Genomic DNA, 18,784 nt, shown 5'->3' with positions numbered 1-18,784 from the left:
GATTGCTCTCTCCCATTGGGGTTTTATCATGAACCCAATTGTATTCATTCGATTGTAGAAAATGAATTATTTGCTAAATATCATGAATAGCCTTCATCTTTCAAGAGTTCTTGTTGAGTTTGCTGGTCAATCTCTGGTGAAATGGAGGATGGAGAAGCCGTAGGCAACTAGTGGTTACATGGGCTATTCATAATTATCAAAAGATTGATCTAAAATATTGCTCTTATTCTCTAAAGTTGATATTAAATATAATGGATAATATATAATTTAGTTTGTTCGTTTTTTAACACTTACGAGGATGTGGATAGGCAGTGTAAACAATCTTCAATATAAATGCTCAGATCCCATATAAATAGTCTTATTCAATCAAGAAGAAAGCCAAGTTATTACAAAAAATGACATTTAACTCTTACTCAAATATTTGATCATCCACTTCATTTTGCTTGATATTGAGATTAGCTATTTCATGGTTAGGATTTAATGTTGTTTCATCTAACAATGTAAATGATGCCACATTATTTAAACTTTTTGAATGACTTGCTAACAAATTTATCACCTGACACTAAATCTCAACCATAAAATAACTTACTCAATTTCACTTGAAATAAAGCGGATACTATTACCTGTGTGAAGGCTTAATAAGTTACTACTTAAATAACTACAACCTATCTTTTTGGGTCAGTGTGACCCATGAAAGAAGAAAAAGAGGAGAAAAAAACAAAGAAAAAAGAAAAAAAGAAAAGAGATAGAGATAATAAACTTCCTATTAATCTCTATCACCTTTACAAAGAACTGGCCTTTAGCATGCTGTAGTATCCTTACATCCACCTATGACATCCCAGGTGTCCCGATATTCATCATCATCATGTGAAGTAATCTTCTTCAACGCATGGAAATACATCTCTTCTCTCCACTCCTCCAGGGGTGGTAATCTCAATTGAGTGACTAGCCAGTTTTCGTAATCAAACTGCGACAAAAGAAACAAATTAAGTCAATAAGAAATGTCTGAGAAGAAAGAAAAATGATTGAATATGAGACCCTAAAACCTTGTTCTGCTGAAGCTGATGAGTGTGGTGCTTTGGCAATCCACTCTCCTTCATGTGCTGGTAGAGTTCTTCCACAGATGATGCCATCTCTTCTTCACTTGGCAGTGCCACCTTGCCAGCTAAAACTTTTGCCACCCATCGGGACTGTAACTCAATTATTAAAGTGGGAGCAGCCTGATTGCACAATGAAGTATCATATACTTAATCAACCTAACAGATGGAGGAGTAAGAAATAATGGAGATACCTGTTGAAATTGAATATCATCTTCTAAACAAGATATAAAAACCTATTCTTTGATGGCTATGAAGGGGGTGTTTGTTAAACCCCACAGCACTATTTATTACCCACCGCACTGTTCATGGATAAAATGAATAAAAAAAATAAATAAATAAAGATTGGTATGGAAAAATGAAAAAGTGGTATTGGAAAGTAAAAAATTTTGTTTTGTAGTGATTTTTTTATTTGAATAGTAATAAAAAGTAAATGATGTGATATAAAAAGTGAATGATTTGATACTTATCAAAAAAAAGTGAATGATTTGATATAAAAGTAAGAATGTTTTTCTTTTTTTGGAAAAAATGAAATGAATAGTGTGGTGAGATAATGAACAGTACAGTGGGGTTTAACAAACACCCCCGAAGTTGCAAGAATAGGGAAGTTAGAATCCCAAAAGAAAACTTGGAAAATTGACATTCATCTTCTTGTCTCTATGGCGACCAAACAGATACTATCGGAACCACTTCTACTGTCACACAACTTAGATGACATGACAAGGAAAATCAGCACTTAGATCATAAAGGGCTAGTAAAAAAGGAATAAACCAATAGTTGACGTTGTCTTAGTCATATAACAGTAATATAACAATCTACAAAATCTGCCAAACAACCCATTGTTTCAAGAACCATTTATCTTTTTACTAGAAAACTCACTTTTGAATTCATCAACTTCGGAATATATAATATGTAATAGCGTACCCTGTAAGGAAGTCCTACAAAAGAAAGCCAAGGAGCCAAGCATGGTGGAAAAACATGTTTATACAGAGGTCCAACACAGTTGTCATCCACGCTCACTATTCCATTTGTTCTTAAAAAGGGGAAATGATACTTGAACCTGCAGGAGGAGAATAATAGCTCAGGAATGTGCAAACAAAAGTTGCTAATTGATCTAATAAGATAAAGAGAATAAAGCAGAGGCTATGAAATCAGATTTATGGCAATTACCCAGTACAATGGATGATGGCATCTGCATAAACAAATGATCCATCTTGAAATACTACTTTACCATCTTCATTAGCACATTTTATCTGCAGAAGTTACTACCCATTAGAATTTCTGATATCAAAGGTGCTAGAAATAGCATTTTCCAGTCGAGAGAACACAAAACCACTGAATGCTGCCAGATATTATTGTGATTTTCCAACTTTTTAAAATGCACATCCGAGGCTCGCAAGGCTTGATGAACTTCTTTCGCAACAGAGGAGATCTCTCTCAAGATGTCGTGTGCACTAGGTCCATTTCCAATTAACACCACAATCTGTCAATCATGATAGCATTACAGCTCTTAAGAAAAAGTGCTAGAAACAAGTTGCCATTACAGGAATGAAATTAAAATTAAGAAGCAAGGAGCAATTCATGTGATTTTGCAGTATGCAACCAGCAACAAGCAGGACAAGATGAATTTCACCTACGTCAGAAATAAGGTTACACCTTAAACTAACGATTCTTGTTAAATAACCAATTATCCTAAAAGTTTAAGCTGAAACTCAATTATTTAATTAATATTTTAATACTCTCTTCACAGGTAGGTTCAAATTCTCCCTCACAAGTGAAGCTAAACACGTGGAATATTAACTAAAAAGGGGAGAGGAGGGGGATAAACTATAGAGTCAAAGTTCGAACTCAGGATCTTTACTCTCATACCCTGTTAAATCACTATTTGTCTAAAAAACTTAAGCTCATAAGAAATGCTAAATTTAATCAGTTAATTAATATTTTAACAAATTCTAAAATCCTCATTTTTAGGTAAAGTTTGTATTAGAGTGAAGCCATGAAATTGCAAGGTCAGTCCCTAGAGCAGTACAAACTGGTGTGGAAGAAGCAAATGTTAAGAACAGATCAAGAAAAGCTACTTTGAATGGCCACTTCTGAATGTAATAGGCGCCAATGCCTAGATGTGCCAGGACATGGAATGGGGGTATGCAAGATCTATATGAGAGTCCCAGTGCCTAGAAAGATCTGTTCCTAGATTTCTAAAAGTTCAATAGGATAGAGTGTTTGGAAATTAAATTACATGTGATGCCTAGACCTGTGCAAGAGTCCATCCTTTCCAATTGTATGCAAGCATCAATACACAGTGTAAGAGTAGTTCAGCCATATCTTCAGGCACAATTTATCCAATAAATTTGCAGCACAATTTATTCAGGCACCCTAGCATGCATCAGCTTGCACACAGATGATGCCCAATTAATGTCTTTAAAAATGATGACCAAAACTATACATCAACCCTGTTTTCTGTAAAATAGTTTGTAAATCATTCCTTCAAAAGCCCTTATTTTCCATTGCATTATCACTAGCATATAAATATGGCTATTAGAGTACAGACTGTGTTTCTAGGCAAAAAGGTTAACATGTTGGCATAGAATAATACAGCATTAAGCTAATTCATGTTTTACAAGTAGGGAAATTTTTGATGATGGAAAAATAAAAGCACTGACATTTACATACTTGGTTCTGAAATGGCTCAGGAGTTCGATAGTTGTGACTGTGTACTTGCATTCCTGGCCAAATATCCATGCCTGTAACATAATAAAAAAAATCATTTTGCCTAACTCATGTATCACAAAATATTTCTCAAGGTTAATGTTTAAGTTCAAAGGAGACATGGTGCAACTCTTTTACAATATATTGTTTTACAAGTATAAGATGTAGTACTACTCAGGCTAGAAATCACATTTTTATCATATAATTATCTTACAATGACATGTCAGTCTAACCAATCATTTGATCGGTAATTGTTAAAAAAATAAAAGAGAAACGGTAGATATTATAATTCTATCAAATATTCATCTAACAATAGTGACGTATCCATGCTAGCGATATTAAATAAATGTTAAATAGAATGATAATATTTGGCATTACCAAAACAAAATCCAAAAGTTAATTAAAATTCTCAGATTACTATTGTTGAATAATTATAAGATAAAAATAAAAATACCAGTAACATTAAAAAAAGCAAATAAAAGTAGAAATAAAGATACCTGGAAACTCAGCAATTCTTGGCTCGGTGTGGTGACCATTACACACCACCACGGCCTCAAACACCTCCTCCTCCATCTCTGACTCACTTCCCCGAGTCCTCGACTCAACTACCCATTCGTGACTCACTTCATTGACTCGTTCAACCCGGACCACCTCGCGCCCGAACCGTATCAACTCAGCCAACCCGAAATCCCGGGCAAAATCTTCAAGGTACCGGAGCACCTCCTCGTGACCCGGAAACTCTCTCGGATCCCCACCCTCTTTCAGCGAAAATGGGTAATCCAAGAAGCCCATGAGCCGCCTCGGAAGGTTGACCCGGAGCGAGCGGTACAGGCTGCTATGGACAATCTCGCGAGCCGGGTCTAGACCCAAAGGGTCGGTTTCGACGCGTGGGTCATAGACCCAGGTGCCACCAAGGCTAATGCTTTCCTCGAAGACAATGACCCGGTGGCCTTCTCTTTTGAGCTCACGTGCGGTGAGTAGGCCAGCCATGCCGGCTCCGATCACTGCCAGTTTTAAGGATTGCTCATACATTGCTAAACAATTGCATTTGCGCCCGGTTGGTTTGGTTTTGATATGTCGTTAGAGGGAACCATTTTATTGGTTCAATTGCAAATAATAAAGAAAGGATACATGATATTATTAACAAAACACTAATATTACTGCCATATACGATTGAATTAGAATGATGTGATCCTGAAAATTTGTTTTTATTTTTAATAAAGTGTTACATAACTTTACTATTAAATTAGTTTTTGTTAAAAAAAAAAAAAGTGCCAGAAATTGAGAAGATTCTTTCAATTTAAAAAACTTTCAATTTCACTCATAAATTTTTAATTTGATACAATATGGTACATACCCCCCTTCCATCAATTTTAAGCATCAACTTTGTCGAAAATTGATAAAAATACCAAAATATCCTTGATTTTTCATTTTTATTTTTTAAAAAAATTGGGTCACAAGGGTAACTTTAAATTTTTTATAAAATATTCAAGGGTATAAAGGTTATTTAATCATTGCAAGAGAATGAACAATATTGTTTAAAACCTCGAGTTTATCAAGGATTTAAGAAATCTTTTCAAAACGCTAGAGTCTATTTAGGGCTTGAAGGAAAAATATGAAGAAACTCAACTCTAAACTTTCTTATTGATAAAAACTGACTAATAATCAAAAGTTAGGTTCTTGAGGTTATAAGCATGTATTTATAGACCCCCAAACTCCTAACTCTAGTAGCAATAGAAATTAAGTCGGTTAATCTACGATGGCCGTTCGAACGGAACATATCTTCGTTCGGATGATCACAAAATAAAACTGAAATTTAAGTACGTAAACTGAAATATAACATAAGTGTTCGAACGGCCTTCGAACGGCTATCGAATGGACGTCTCGGGAATTACTTTGGGGAATTTCTGATGTTGGCCGTTCGAGCGGCCTTCGAACGAGGCATCGAACGGATGCCTCGGGAATTACTATGGAGAACTCCCGAGAGTGGCCCGTTCGCTAGACCGTTCGGACGGGCTATCAAATGGTGGTCCTTGCGATTGTTTTGAGAGCTCATTTGCATGAGTCTGTGCTCTCGTCTTGACTCCTCTAGTTGGCACGACTCCTTGTGGCCCATTCACACTTATATTTGCTCCAATCTTTCTCATGAACTTCCAAGCACACTCTGCTCTACATCATCCTTTCACGCACTAAAGACTCAAAAGAAAAGAAAATAAAGAGATTGAAGAAACGCATATATATAAAATTTGGAGCAGCTTCAAGTGGGATTGTTAGGTATAATTTTTTTATTATGTTGTGCAAAAAAACACGATTAAAATTACGGTAAATAAGACGAGAACAAAAACACACAAAATAACACCAAGATTTAAGTGGCTTCCTCAAGATTTAAGTGATACGTCTACTGGCGGATGCGATCTTGAAAAAATTCACTATGAAAGATAAAGTACAAAAATATAGTGGAGAAAAAATCAGTTCGACGCAAAACTCTAATACATTTAGATCTCACTATCACTCAATAAAGATTATTCTTCAAAAAAATACAAAAGACAAAAATACTAACTCTTTTTTCTTTTTTTTTGTTGTGATACAATTTCGGTTGATCTCTTTATTTTTCTCTCTCCCATAATAACACCTTCTTTTTTTTTTATTATTATTTTTAGCCCTCCAAAACCAAAAAGAAAAGAGAGTTGAATACATCATCAAGCATTGACTTTGAAAGAATCGAGGTAAAGATCTGGGAGGTTTAAAGGAACAAAACTGCTAAAAACAAATTTTAAATCCAAGTGACAGCCTGCAAATTTTAAAGACATCATCATGCAACAAATCATTGAATTGAAAATAATGCTCGAGGTTTGACTTCTCCAATAGAAAAAGGGTACGTTAGGCACCGCTCGCATGTCACACTAATTTAAGGTTTTCCCGGTGCGATTTAAGCATTTCTTTCCGAAGAAAATGTAGACTGATTTTACAAACGACAAAAAAATAATTCTTGATTATTTGATTTGGTGTGGAAGAGTTGAATAGAGTTGCAGTTTGCAGACATATGTTGGCGACGCCTAACCCTTCCTACTCACACCAAACATATTTTCAAGAGAGCTTGAGTTTTGAGCATTCATGGCAGAACGACTTCTCTTCGGTGTTATGGAGGGAATCATTCAGACTTTGGGCTCCCTGGCTGGCAAAGAGATCGGACTGCTCTGGGGTGTCGAAGATGAGCTTCAAAGCATGATGAACACCGTTTCAACAGTCAAAGCTGTTCTTCGATGCAGAGGAGAAACAAGCTGCAGGGAACCATGGAGTCAGAGATTGGCTCGGAAAGCTAGATGATGCCATTTATGATGCGGATGACTTGCTGGATGCTATTTCCACTGAAGCTCTACGAAGAGAAATAATGACTCATGATATGAAGGCGAAAAATGTACACATTTTCGTTTCCAAATCAAACCAGCTTGCCCATCGTCATAAAATGGGCCATAAGATTAAGTTGATAAGAGAGAGGTTAGATGCCATTACTGCAGCTGCTAGGGATTTCCACTTCAAGGTGCGCCATGCAGAGACACAAGTCAGGAATAGGGAGAGAGATAACACTCATTCTTTTGTACGTGCGGAAAAAGTTATTGGTCGAAAGAATGATAAGAACGCAGTTATAGACTGTCTGGTGGACTCCAACGTTGAAGAGAACATTTCAATCCTTCCAATTGTTGGCATCGGTGGATTAGGAAAGACTACACTGGCTTAACTCATATTCAATGATGAGAAAATCGAAAAGCATTTTGAGCTAAAAATGTGGGTGTGTGTCTCCGATACCTTCCATGTTAAAAATATTGTTGAAAAGATCTTAGAATCTACAGCAAAGAAGAAACCAGAAACAACTGAAATGGATACACTGATAGGTCATCTTAAAGAAAAGATCGATGGAAAAATATACTTGTGTTGGATGATGTGTGGAATGAGGATCATGAAAAATGGTCTCACTTGAAAGAATTGTTGATGGGTGGATCAAGAGGAAGCAGAATATTAGTGACTACACGCAATGAAAGCGTTGCAAGGATTACCAGGACAATTCAATCATATTTCTTAAGGGGTTTAGATGAAGACGCGCCATGGTCTTTATTTAAGCCGATGGCATTTGAGAAAGGACAAGAGCCAAAGAATTCAAGAATTGTTGCAATTGGGAGGGAGATCCTAGAGACGTGTTTAGGTGCCCCTCTAGCCATAAGGACAATCGCAAGTTTACTACACTCTAAAAATCCCGAAACAGAGTGGCTGTCTTTTAAGAATAATGAACTCCCAAACATGTCTCAGAAAGAAAATGACATCTTACCAACTGTAAAGCTGAGTTATGATCAACTTCCTTCACATTTGAAGCATTGCTTTGCTTATTGTAGTTTGCTTCCAAAAGATTACAAGATTGATAGATCAGCACTAATTAAGCTTTAGATAGCACAAGGGTTTGTCAAGTTATCAGATCAAAACCGATGCTTGGAAGATGTTGGTAATTAATGAATATTTTATGGATTTACTTTGGAGATCCTTCTTTAAAGAAGCTGAAATGGATGAGTTTGGTAACATAATTCGATGCAAAATATATGACCTCATGCATGATCTTGCCATAACCGTGGCAGGAGCGTCGATCACCACCTTAGATGATAAGGAAAGAAACATGATGAGAAAATTCGTCATGCATCAGTTGGTTATGATATAGATATTTTATCTATTTCAAAATCATTGTGTAAAGTAAGTAGGATACGCACATTTCTTAGCCTCGATGGCGATTACTTTGGGGCTGAGATTGATTGTGATGCAATTTTTTCAAGTATTAAGTTCTCGCGTGTGCTGGATATGCATAAAACAATTCATATTGATTTTGTCCCAAACTCTATCGGTAAGTTGAAGTATTTACGATATCTTGATCTTTCTGGAAACTTCATGATCAATAAGTTGCCCAATTCTATAACGAGATTGCAAAATTTGCAAACATTAAGACTCTCCTATTGTGCGTTACTAGAAGAATTGCCGAGAGACATTGAAAAATTAGTCAACCTCAGGCATCTTGAGATAGATGGATGCCTTGCTTTGACTTATATGCCATGTGGATTGGGGAAATTGACTAATCTTCGGACGTTACTTAGATTTGTGGTCAACTGGGATCCTCTCTAGCTCTAGGCATAGTAGTGGGTTAAAAGAACTAAATGGACTAAATAACTTGAGAGGAAAGTTACTGATTGAAAATTGGAGACATGTGAAAGGTGTTGCGTCAGGATATAACGTTGCAAATCTAAAGGAGAAACAACATCTTCATGCTTTGCATTTATGGTGGAGTTATGAAGGAATTGAAGTGTTTCTGACGTCGTTGAGGATGAAATGTCATTGGAAGGCTTCCAACCACACCCAAATCTGAAACAGCTTCATTTAGGAAACTAGGGGGGTTCAAGGCTTCCCAGTTGGCTTCTGTCACTCACAAATCTTGTTAGATTTGAATTATGGATGTGCACGAAATGCCAATATCTGCCATCATTGAGTCAATTGCCTTCTCTCAAGTATCTTGTTCTCGAGCAATTGGATGATATGGAGTACATATTAGATAGTAATGAGTCATCTTCTTCTTCATCGGCCCCAGTAGCATTTTTCCCATCCCTCAAGGAAATCTGGCTCTGTGATTGCCCTAATCTCAAGGGGTGGTGGAGGATAACGAATCATCGTTTACTCACTTCCTTTCTTCGCCTTTCAATATTATGGATGTGGGATTGCCCTACGCTGACTTCCATGCCAATGTTTCCACATCTTGAAGAAGAGTTGGTCCTAGAAATCACTAGCTTGAAGCCACATCAACAAACAATGATGATGAATATGGCAGCACGGCGAAGCCCAATGTCAACATCAATAGCCTCCTCCTCATCCACTCCTCTCTCAAAATTGAAGTATATAAAACTGAATTCCATTGTGGCGGACCTAAAAACTCTGCCAAAGTGGTTGCAGAACCTCACTTCTCTCAAGTCTTTAACGATATGGAAATGCAATAGATTAAATTCTCTCTCCCCAGGTATACAACATCTCACCGCCCTTCAGGAGCTAGTTCTTTTTAATTGTCTTGAGCTCGAGCTAGCCAATGATGAGGATGGGATGCAATGGCAAAGCCTTATGAGCCTCTTCTCTCTTAGCTTCTCAAGACTTCCCAAATTGGTGTCTCTCCCGTACGTTGGAGCTTCAACATGCGGCAACTCTACAAAGGCTTGAGATTTCAAATTGTGAAAACTTGATGGCTATACCAAAGTGGATATATAAATGCATATCACTTCAAGTGCTTGAAATTGGTGGATGTTCTAGTTTGACGTCATTGCCCGAAGGAATGCGTAGGCTAAGGTCTTTGCAGAGGCTAAAAGTTGAGAGGTGTCCCATCTTATTGCAAAGATGCGAGAGAGAAGTGGGTGAGGATTGGGCCAAGATTTTCTCACATCCCAGAGTTAGACTTGCGGTATCCGCCTCAGCAAAAAGAAAAGTCAAGCATCCATGCATCTTGGATTATTTAGGTATATTACTTATCATTTTATCTGAATTCTTTATGGAAATTGACTTCACATTGATTTTCTTCATTTTTCTCTCTCTCAGTATTTCTTGGTTTTTAAATTTCAGATGCAGAAGCAGCAGAACCCATTGAAGCACAGAAGAAACAGAGGATTTGTAGCATATTCAAAAATCTACGGTGCTACATTCATGATTCTTCACATATCGAGACAAACATTTATCCTCTGTTCTTCCTCTTCATCGTTGTCCCAGAATTCTGCTCATCAAGATCTTTGCCCACCTCTACACCATTGTGTGCGAGTTGTACTGTGCAGGAGGATTGGCCCCTCCCATGGAATTGGTATCCAAATTTATTCTCGTTTGGTTTTCTTAGATTTTAGTTTAATTGTCTTGTTTTCAGCTTTTGTGAGTGAAAAAATGATAGGGTTGTCGTCGTTAATGGTTGTTGATAATGGTGTAGATGTATTGTCACGGTGTTTAATTTTTATACTTTATTTTACAATAGTTTTTCTTTACTTATCTTTCGATTTTATATGTAAGATTTTCACAGGGGTTGCTATTTGTTTTGATAGCTCTAAAACGATGGTAGTGAGTGAGATGTTTTTTAGTTTGTTCTTAAGTGGTCTTATCACAATAGACCCATTAATAATTGTATAAGTATATATCTTTCCAGTTGGGACTTTGGTTGCTTTAGTTTGAATCAAGACAATCTTTCTTTGATTTTTGCTCCCACCTTACTTTACGGTGTATTGCTTTTCCAGGAAAACATAGAGATACATTTACAGTACTAGAAGACCAATCAGGCTGATTTAGTGTACTACTTAGCATTTGCAGGTTTTATATTTGTTTCCTCTGTGTCTCCTCTGTCCCATGGTCCTCTACTTTCATTCAAAATATAAAATTTCAAATCTTAAAAGCATTAGTATACTTGCAGTTGTGATTGGAAACTGAGGAGATAGCAAGAAACCTCTACAAAATGTGTCATCTTTGCTGGGGCTTATTTTTTGGGTATTTCTCCTGACTCATCTACAACATGGTATGAGATAAAGGCTATTGAAGAGCTGTTGTTTTTGGAGTTATTTGTTAATTACATTGGGATTTACTTTGCATACTTATTTTCGATTTTTTCTTTCAAACTAGTTCAAATATTTTCATTTAGCTGGTGCTTTCAGTTATTTATTTGCAATTTGGTGATTTGCTTAATTGTTTATGTATATTGGTAGATTTTCTTGGTACTGAAACTAAGATAATGGAGCCTGCAAATATTCACTGCTCTCTCTCTCTCTCTCTTTCAGTTCATTTGGTATCCTAGAAAGATTACAAATTCTGATCAGATTCTAAATTGTTGATATTACTTGATTTGCTTATGAATGCAAAGGTCATTTTCCAAAACAGGATAATGGTTTGTTGATGAATGGAATGCCTATTTCCTCAATCTTGAGTATTGATCATTCTTAACCCTCGATGATCTTTCAAATTAGCAGGTCACTTGAGAATGAAATTACTCTGGTAGTCCTTGCCCTTCATCAGAAGCCAGTGAGAGGCCATGGATGACATGAATCAATTCACAAGAGGATTAAAATAACTGCTATACAATTAGGGAGAAGGAATACCTGAAAATCGGCAAAGAAACCATGAAAAAGCAGCTCAGACAATATGCACCAGCTTTCTGCTCAAACTCTGCTCCAATTAGTATAGAAAAGAAAAATTGTCAAAGAAAAGCAAAGCTGTGTGTTAATGTGTTTAGCCTATAACTAATTCCATTGTGCCACATCATGAATTAATTGTAGACCTTCACCCACACTCTCATCATGTATATTAGCCAAATTGGTTTTCTTTTTCTTTTTTCCTTTTTCTTTTTCAGTGAAAAACGAGATCCTACTAATAATTTACTGGATTTTAGTGGTAATGTGTAGCTTATATGTTAATATCACTCTTTGAACATGACTACCAGGGGTTAAAAATTACGGCCTAAAATGAGTAATGCTAAAAGTCCTCCTTATGTTAGTCATTCGTGTGTCCTTCTAAAACTGATGTGACTTTAAAATTACTATTGAATTTTGATCAAATGATAATTTTAAACCTCACATTTGGAAGAACACAAGAGAGACATAAAAATGACATTTAGAAGTACTTAATTGCCTAAAATTTATGGAGGTTCTGTGTTTTTACGGCCTAACCACATAGGAGTGAAATATGTTTTTCCCTTGTTAACAGTCACAGCTCACAAGGAAAATTACCTCAAAAGATGACTCTTCCATAGACAATATATGCATTTGGAAGACATTTTATGCACAAAATCAAAGATTCAGTAAAAGTAGGAGGTAAAAAATTGAGTTGGTGTGAGTGAGTTGAATATGTGACCCATAAATTTTAAAAGAAAGGAAACTTGCAAGGCAGCTAGAGTTGATAAACAATTAATTAAAAATGGCCTGAGCCATGGTTTGTTGCAGTTTTTATTTATTTATTATTTGTTAATTGGTTTTCAATTAGATTAGTTTTGGAATTTTTCTTGGAGACAAGGAAATTGTTAAGGGAAGGGAATGATGTGATAATAATTATTTGATATTGTCTGGTGTTGCATTAGAGTCCAATAATAAAGAGTTCGATTCTTTTCTAATTAAAATCGTCTTAGCCTTAGAAGTCAAGACTTAATTGGTTTATTATGTAAATGGTAGTCTATTGTTTATCTATTTAAAGTCAAACTATTAATAAAAAGGAACACGTCGAATATTGTTTTAGAATGCAGTTTATTGTGTTTTGGAGGTTAAAACTCCTTCAAAGTAGTCATTGAAGATCACGATTCTCTCAAAAAAAAAAATACAAAAACCTCCCGTTGACGAATACAATCAATACATCATCATGCATTGACTTTGAAAGAATCAAGCTGGAAATATCGGTGAGGTTTCAGGGAACAAGGCTTTAAATCATTGAATTGAAAATGGTGCTTGAGGTTTGACTTCTTCAATAGAAAAAATGGCAGACAGCGCAGCGTAAAAGTCGCATGTCACGATAGTTTTAAGGTTTTTCCGGAGCGATTCAAGCATTTCTTTCGGGAGAAAATGTGGGCTGATTTTACTTTTTAAGAAATAATTCTTGAGGATTTGATTTGGTGTGAATGCAGTTTGCAGACATATATTGGCGACAGATAACCCTTCCTACTCACATCAAACATATCTTCAAGAGAGCTTTTGAGCATTCCTTCATTCACATTCAAGAAATGGCAGAACGGCTTCTCTTTGGCACTGCTGAGCGAATCATTCAGACCTTGGGCTCTCTGGCTGCCAAAGAGATCGGACTGCTCTGGGGTGTTGAAGATGAGCTTCAAAGCTTGATGAACACGGTTTCAACAATCAAAGCGGTGCTTCTCGATGCGGAGGATAAGCAGGCGGCAGGGAACCATGGAGTCAGAGATTGGCTCGGAAAGCTGGATGATGCCATTTATGATGCGGATGACTTGCTGGATGCTATTTCTACCGAAGCTCTACAGAGGGAAATAATGACCCTTGATAAGAAGGCCAAAAAGGTACGCATTTTCTTTTCCAAATCAAATCAGCTTGTCTATCGTCTTGGAACGGGCCATAAGATCAAGGTGATTAGAGAGAGGTTAGACACCATTGACGCAAGTAGGGAGAGATTCCAGTTGGAAGTACGCCATGTGGAGACACGAGTCGGGAAAAGGGAGAGGGATAACACTCACTCTTTTGTACCTGCGGAAGAGGTTATTGGTCGAGAGCTTGATAAGAAGGCAGTTATAGACCGTCTGATGGCCTTCAACGTTGACGAGGATGTTTCCATCCTCCCAATTGTTGGTATTGGTGGATTAGGAAAGACTACACTTGCTCAACTCATATTCAATGACGAGATAGTCCAAAAGCATTTTCAATTAAAAATGTGGGTGTGTGTTTCTGATACCTTTGATGTTAAAAATATTTTTGAAAAAATCTTAGAATCTGCAACAAAGAGGAAATCAGAAATTGTTGAGATGGATACATTGATGGGTTATCTTAAAGAAAAAATCGATGGAAAGAAATACTTACTCGTGTTGGATGATGTGTGGAATGAGGATTTTGAAAAATGGCTTGGCTTGAAAAGACTATTGATGGGTGGTGCAAGAGGCAGTAGAATATTAGTAACTACCCGCAATGAAAGTGTTGCAAGGATTACCGGCACAGTTCAATCATATTCCTTAAGGGGTTTAGACGAACATGCTTCATGGACTTTATTTAAGCAAATGACATTTGAGAAAGGACAAGAGCCTGAGAATTCAAGCATCGTAGCGATTGGGAGGGAAATCCTAGAAAAGTGTTTAGGACTCCCTCTAGCCATAAGGACAATTGGAAGCTTACTACGGTCCAAAAATCCCGAAACAGGGTGGTTGTCTTTTAAGAACAATGAACTCTCAAAAATATCTCAGAATGAAGGTGACATCTTACCAATTCTGAAGCTGAGTTATGATCATCTCCCTTCACATTTGAAGAATTGCTTTGCTTATTGTAGTTTGTTTCCCAAAGATCACAAGATTGATAGATCAACATTGATTAAACTTTGGATAGCACAAGGTTTTGTCAAGTTATCGGATCAAGACCGTTGCTTGGATGATGTTGGTCATGAGTATTTTATGGATTTGCTTTGGAGAGCATTCTTTCAAGAAGCTGAAATTGATGAGTTTGGTAACATAATTAGATGCAAAATACATGACCTCATACATGATCTTGCCATTTCAGTGGCCGGATCGTTGATCACCACATTAGATTATAAGGAAAGAAACATTGATGAGAGAACTCGTCATGTATCAGTGGGTTACGATATAGATATTTCGTCATTGTGTAAAGCAAGTAAGATACGGACATTTCTTTGCCGTAGTGGGCATGAATTTTGGGTTGACATTGATTGTGATACAATTTTTTCAAGTTTTCAGTTGTTGCGTGTGTTGGATATGCATCTAAGAAATCTTGATTTTGTGCCAAGCTCTATCGGTAAGTTGAAGTATTTAAAATATCTTGATCTTTCTGAAAATGGTAACATCAAGGAGCTGCCCGAGTCCATAACAAGGTTGCATAATTTGCAAACATTAAAACTCTCTAATTGTTGGAACTTAGAAAAATTTCCGAGAGGCATTAAAAGATTAGTTAACCTGAGGCATCTTGAGATAGATGGATGTCGTGCTTTGATTTATATGCCACTTGGATTGGGGCAACTGACTAATCTTCAAACATTATCAAGATTTGTGGTCTACTCGGGCTCTCTTTCCAGGCATAGCGGTGGGTTAAAAGAGCTAAATAAACTAAATAAGCTGAGAGGAGAGTTAGAGATTAGAGATTTGAAACATGGGAAAGATGTTGCATCAGAATATAAGGCAACAAATTTAAAGGAGAAACATCTTCATGCTTTGGATTTATGGTGGAGTACAAAAGGAGGTTTCAATGATTTGGACGTTAATGTTGATGATGAAATGTTATTGGAAGGCCTCCAACCACACCCAAATCTGAAAAAACTTCGTTTATTCTTGAATCGGGGTTCAAGGCTTCCGACTTGGCTTTTGTCACTCACAAATCTTGTTACATTTGAATTACGGTATTGTAGGAAATGCCAATATTTGCCACCATTGAGTCAACTACCTTTTCTTAAGTATCTTTCTCTTACAAAGTTGCATACTTTGCAGTACATATCAGATGATGGTGATAGCAATGAGTTCTCTTCTTCTTCATTGGCGCCAATACCATTTTTCCCATCCTTGAAAGAAATCAAAATTGATCTTTGTCCTAATCTCAAGGGGTGGTGGAGGAGCCATTCTTCTGTGGACATCAATAGTGATAATGACAAATCCGTTGAAATAACAGCGGTAACATCAATGAAAGAGCATCGTTTAATACCTTCATTTCCTTGTCTTTCAACACTACAAATTTGGAATTGCCCTATGTTGACTTCCATGCCAATGTTTCCGCATCTTGAAGGAGAGTTGGTCTTGTGGAATGCGAGCTTGAAGCCACTGCAACAGACAATGATGATGAATATGGTAGAACCGCAAAGCTCAACGTCAACACCAATAGCCTCCTCTTCATCCAATCCTCTCTCAAAATTGAAGCATATAAAACTAAATTCCATTGTGGATCTAGAAACTCTGCCAGAAGACCTCACTTCTCTTGAATCTTTGACGATATTGAATTGCAATAGATTAAAGTCTCTTTCCCCAGGTATACAACATCTCATTGCCCTTCAATACCTGCACCTTTGTAATTGTCATGAACTTGAGCTAGCCAATGATGAGGATGGGATGCAATGGCAAGGCCTTAAGAGCCTCCTCTCTTTGGAGTTTACACATCTTCCGAAATTAGTGTCTCTCCCGTCGGGGCTTCAACACTTGACCACTCTGCAAAGGCTTGAGATTTCAAATTGTGAAAACTTGACAGGGATACCAGAGGGGATCCACAACTGCACATCACTTCAAGTGCTTGAAATTGGTGGATGCTCCAGTTTGACATCGCTGCCCGAAGGAATGGGTAGGCTAACTTCTTTGCGAAGGCTAAAAGTTGAGAAGTGTATACCATCTTACTGCAAAGATGCGAGAGAGAAACGGGTGAAGATTGGACCAAGATTTCTCACATCCCAGAGTTAGACTTGCGGTATCCTCCTCAGCAAGAAGAAAAGTCAAACATCCATGCATCTTCAATTGCTTAGGTATATTACTCATCATTTTATCTTAATCAGGATTACTAGTATTTGTTTTGGGTTGTAGTGCCAGAATACTGCATCTGCTAGTTGGAAGATTACTATTGTCCAATATGTCATTGTGCAACGATCATAAAAAATGTTATTGGGGTTACTCTTGAGACTTTGAACATCATTGGGCATTTTCCAATGGCTTTTCCACATGCTCCAAAAGCCTTTATACATAGCTTTCAATTCGTTTTCATAACCATTTTTTTGACAACCGACATTGTCTTTAGAAATAAAGAGGCAAGTTAATTGTTTACTTTTTAGCCTAATTTCGTCTTACTTAGAACCTTGCTGTTTGTGACATTTCTTTCGCAGGAAAATATAGAGATACATTTACAGCAGAAGACCAATCAGGCTGATTTATTGTGCTGCTTGGCATTTGCAGGTTTTATATTTTTTTATCCTGTCTCTCTTCCATGGTCCTCTACTTTCGTTCAAAGTATCAAATTCCAAATATTAAGAGCATTTATACTTGCAGTGATGATTGGAAACTGAGGAGATAGCAAGGAAACCTCTACAAAATTTGTCATCTTTTCTGAAATCAGGGGGTTATTGTTTGGTATTACTCCAGACTCATCTACAACATGGTATGAAATATAAAGGCTGTTGAAGAGCTGTTGTTTTTGGAGTTATTTGTTAACTACACTGGGATTTAATTACTTTGCATACTTGTTTGGATGTAGTAAATCAAACTAGTTCAAATATTTGATTTAGTTGGTGGTTTCAGCTATTTCTTTTCAATTGGGTGATTTGCTTAATTGTTTTTGTATATTGGTAGCTTTTCTTTGCACTGAAACTAATATAATGGGGCCTGCAAATATTCACTACTCTCTCTTTCTCTCACTCTCTTTCGGGTCATTTGGTAGCCTAGAAAGATTACAAATTCTGATCAGATTTGCTTGTGAATGGAAAAGTCATTTTCCAAAACAGGATAATGGTTTGTTGATGAATGGGATGCCTATTTCCTCAATCTTGAGTATTGATCTTTCTTAGCCCTCTATGATCTTAATTTCAAATTAGCCGGTCACTTGGTAAAAAGTAAATGTAATAGCAAGTTTATATCAGCAGACGATTTTGCCAAGGCAACAAAGCAAGCATGCACATAATAATAGTTTTGACAACAATTGCAAAATGAAATACCATCCATTTATAATATTTCTAGTATCACAAAGAGATGTATCCAAAGAGATTGACAGTGATGAGTGAAAAATTACTCTGGTTTTCCATCTCGAGTAAGAGACTCTATGAGCCCTTCATCGGAAGCCATTGAGAGGCCATGCATGACAAGCCTCAAGCATTTCACAAGAGAATTAAAATGACATGATTAAACATTGGTACTTGTTATGTTGCCAGCAATGCTAAAGATATAACATGATTTCACAATTGCGTTTCCCTTTTTTTAATGGGAAGACGATTCTACAAGGCCCCAATCCCTTGCATAATTTTGAACAAAATTTACAACTATTTGAATACATGGGAAACTAACATAACTGGAAACTATATATATATACACACACACACACACACACACACACACACACGTACAACTCCAATCTACACCTAATAGGAAGTTAAATAGGTGTTTATCAACAATATGTAAAATTAAAAATTAATAATCATTTAAGCATTTACCAAATATATATAAGTGCAATAAATCAGTAAGACACAGATATTTGGTTACGAAGTAGAAACCTTTTGAAAAACTCTTCAAAAGTAAAACTACTCCGGGGCAG

At 36.7% G+C, this 18,784-nt stretch overlaps 1 protein-coding gene and 2 pseudogenes across 1 annotated transcript; 2 read left to right on the top strand and 1 right to left on the bottom strand.

The window, feature by feature from the left end:
- Positions 1–521: 521 nt before the first annotated feature.
- Positions 522–4,872, bottom strand: LOC132172028 (flavin-containing monooxygenase FMO GS-OX-like 4). Its single transcript, XM_059583456.2, has 7 exons — positions 4,304–4,872; positions 3,771–3,841; positions 2,431–2,580; positions 2,268–2,350; positions 2,022–2,157; positions 1,047–1,220; positions 522–967 (listed from the first exon to the last, which is right to left on the bottom strand). The coding sequence occupies exons 1-7, from the start codon at positions 4,836–4,838 to the stop codon at positions 800–802; spliced, it is 1,317 nt and encodes a 438-aa protein (XP_059439439.2). The 5' UTR covers positions 4,839–4,872; the 3' UTR covers positions 522–799.
- A 2,048-nt stretch (positions 4,873–6,920) lies between these two features.
- LOC148587310 (putative disease resistance protein RGA1) lies at positions 6,921–10,336 on the top strand (annotated as a pseudogene).
- Positions 10,337–13,551: 3,215 nt separating this feature from the next.
- Positions 13,552–17,012, top strand: LOC132171934 (putative disease resistance protein RGA1; annotated as a pseudogene).
- Positions 17,013–18,784: the final 1,772 nt, after the last annotated feature.

The sequence above is a fragment of the Corylus avellana genome, chromosome 2 (genome assembly GCF_965113065.1).
Source record: "Corylus avellana chromosome 2, dhCorAvel1.hap1.2, whole genome shotgun sequence".
Taxonomy (NCBI): domain Eukaryota; kingdom Viridiplantae; phylum Streptophyta; class Magnoliopsida; order Fagales; family Betulaceae; genus Corylus; species Corylus avellana.
This window is presented reverse-complemented; position numbering and strand designations above follow the sequence as displayed.

Coding starts and splice junctions, on each gene's coding strand:
- LOC132172028 (XM_059583456.2), bottom strand. CDS start 4,838: ATGTATGAGCAATCCTTAAAACTGGCAGTGATCGGAGCCGGCATGGCT. Junction 2,581..3,770: donor CTGAGCCATTTCAGAACCAA/GTATGTAAATGT, acceptor CATGATTGACAG/ATTGTGGTGTTAATTGGAAA. Junction 2,158..2,267: donor GCCATCATCCATTGTACTGG/GTAATTGCCATA, acceptor CTCCTCCTGCAG/GTTCAAGTATCATTTCCCCT.